The following is a 2,127-nucleotide window of genomic DNA, read 5'->3' as shown; positions in this document are numbered from 1 at the left end:
GCAATGTACCTTTTTTAAACGCCCACATTTTAATGTGGTCGTATATTGTCAAGATCTTAGTCAAGATTCAATTTGACCATTTTTCGATCAACTTTCTTTAGATCATGTGCCCATGTCAGAATTTTATTAAATAATGTGTCTTTGTTTCAATCAACAATATCTTTCACAAATTAGATTTTTGGTAAGATTTGACACAGATTGGTGGCCACCCTTGATATACTGAAAATTAATCAAGAAAGTGAGCGTATCTTGCTAGGCAACCACGTGTTTATACCAGGAGCAACATTCCACAGATCAATAGATTGTGGGCGCTCTTCATAGATTTACACTAGGCCAAATCTGTTAGAAACACTGGGGAATATACAAAACGGTTTAACTCTCAGCTGCACCACCAATCAACTACACATTTACCTTGAGAAGTAGCAAACTATTTTGCAAGTAGTTAGACTTTCTTTATTTGGCAAGAGACTTGTTACAGAAGATATAAAACTTGCAGTAATATCCTAGACTTTACCCAAAATAGTCTGACTTCTTTAATTTTTAATTTCCAACAATGACTATTCATATTAATGCTTCTTATTTTGTAAAAAAAATATCAAAAACAACTTCTTAGCAATACTTTGGTAGCAGCTAATAAACTTTTTCATATGAAAAACATCAATCAATGTTTAATTATTGGTTGACTTTTACTTCAAGTTTATATATTTGTTACATTAAACATACTTACTTTGGTTATATCATGGAAGGCTCCCATAGAAAAAAAAACCAAAGTGAAACACCTTGATATTATTTATTTCAATTGGAAGCAAATGAGTAATTGATTCTTCGTAAATTTCTCCGTTTTTAGTCGGAAAATTTTGCATACAGAATAGACGCTTCCATTATTTCATCACCATCTAGTACACCATTATCTAAAAAAGACAGAAATACAATATATCAGAATTCGAATTACACTATTTTTGGTGAAATTGGCAAATCAGCTTTTTTTAAGGAATCAAATTAGAGAGGGTTAACACCCATAAGAGTTTTCCAATTAAAATCAAGTGCACATAATCTACAAACATAGACTTGTTTTAGTGTATCACATGAACGTTCAGTCCTATCATTTTCCGACCTGCATCACTGTCAAGGGAAAAGTGAATTAAGTAAGAGAAGACAGTAAAATAATGTACCATTTTCATCCAATTCGTTAAAATATAAATCTAATTCTGCTCCAGTCAGCCCAGTTGTAGCCGCAAATTCCTCTTTAGTGACTTCTTCAACAACTCCTCGTTCTTCAGCGTTACGTTTTTTGCCATAATCAGAACCAGGAATAGGTGTTCTCAACCATCTTACAAATCTTCTCCACCCAGCTTCGGTTTGTGGTAAAGTAGCGACCACAAGTATAACAACCAATATTAACATACACTTCATCTTGAGTTCACTAAAAATAAAATATTACTTATAAATACGATATAAAGGTCGATAGTCATGAAATTTTATTAAAAAAACTAGAGACACTTTCTGACACAAAACATTTCAAAAGTCATACCTTTGCCATAAAGTTCTTTGTAGTGAGTGGCTAAATTTTGAAATGTTAGCTATACTGATCATATTTCTCCAACTTTTAATTATTACATATTTTTTTATACCTGATTCCACTAAGCGATTGGGTTTGTCACCCTATTATTTAACTGCATATATATTTATACCATTTTCTAGATTTTGAACTAAGTGATGAATAAACATAAACCTGTCTTGTCACCAAACCCTTATAATTGAGTATTAAAATCCTATGGAACAGAGAAATAAAATATTGTTTAAACCGACTCGATATTTCTTTCGAAGAAAATGATGTTTTTTTGGTATTTTATTACCCGGTTTCCACTTTAACTAATATAATAGCTTGTAGCATTCATATTCGTTCAAAATGCATGAAACACAATAATAACATATTGTTCTTACCTGATTAAAGATCGAATGAAAAATTAATGAAATCTTATCTATATATACTATTCTGCCATTGGACAGGCGCCATATACAATTACTGATCTAATTGAGTTGTGTAAATATAATTATAGAGTTGACAAAATAACACCATTTCCCAACTAATTGTCTTTTTGGTAACATATTTTATCTCTATAAGTT

At 31.1% G+C, this 2,127-nt stretch overlaps 1 protein-coding gene across 1 annotated transcript; it reads right to left on the bottom strand.

The window, feature by feature from the left end:
- Positions 1-436: 436 nt before the first annotated feature.
- LOTGIDRAFT_229487 (hypothetical protein) lies at positions 437-1,773 on the bottom strand. The gene is made up of 3 exons (XM_009065671.1): positions 1,632-1,773; positions 1,173-1,423; positions 437-911 (listed from the first exon to the last, which is right to left on the bottom strand). The coding sequence occupies exons 2-3, from the start codon at positions 1,411-1,413 to the stop codon at positions 844-846; spliced, it is 309 nt and encodes a 102-aa protein (XP_009063919.1). The 5' UTR covers positions 1,414-1,423; positions 1,632-1,773; the 3' UTR covers positions 437-843.
- Positions 1,774-2,127: the final 354 nt, after the last annotated feature.

Source organism: Lottia gigantea, assembly GCF_000327385.1.
Source record: "Lottia gigantea unplaced genomic scaffold LOTGIsca_7, whole genome shotgun sequence".
NCBI lineage: Eukaryota > Metazoa > Mollusca > Gastropoda > Lottiidae > Lottia > Lottia gigantea.
Note: the sequence above shows the minus strand (reverse complement) of the source record. Positions and strands in the feature narration are given on the sequence as shown.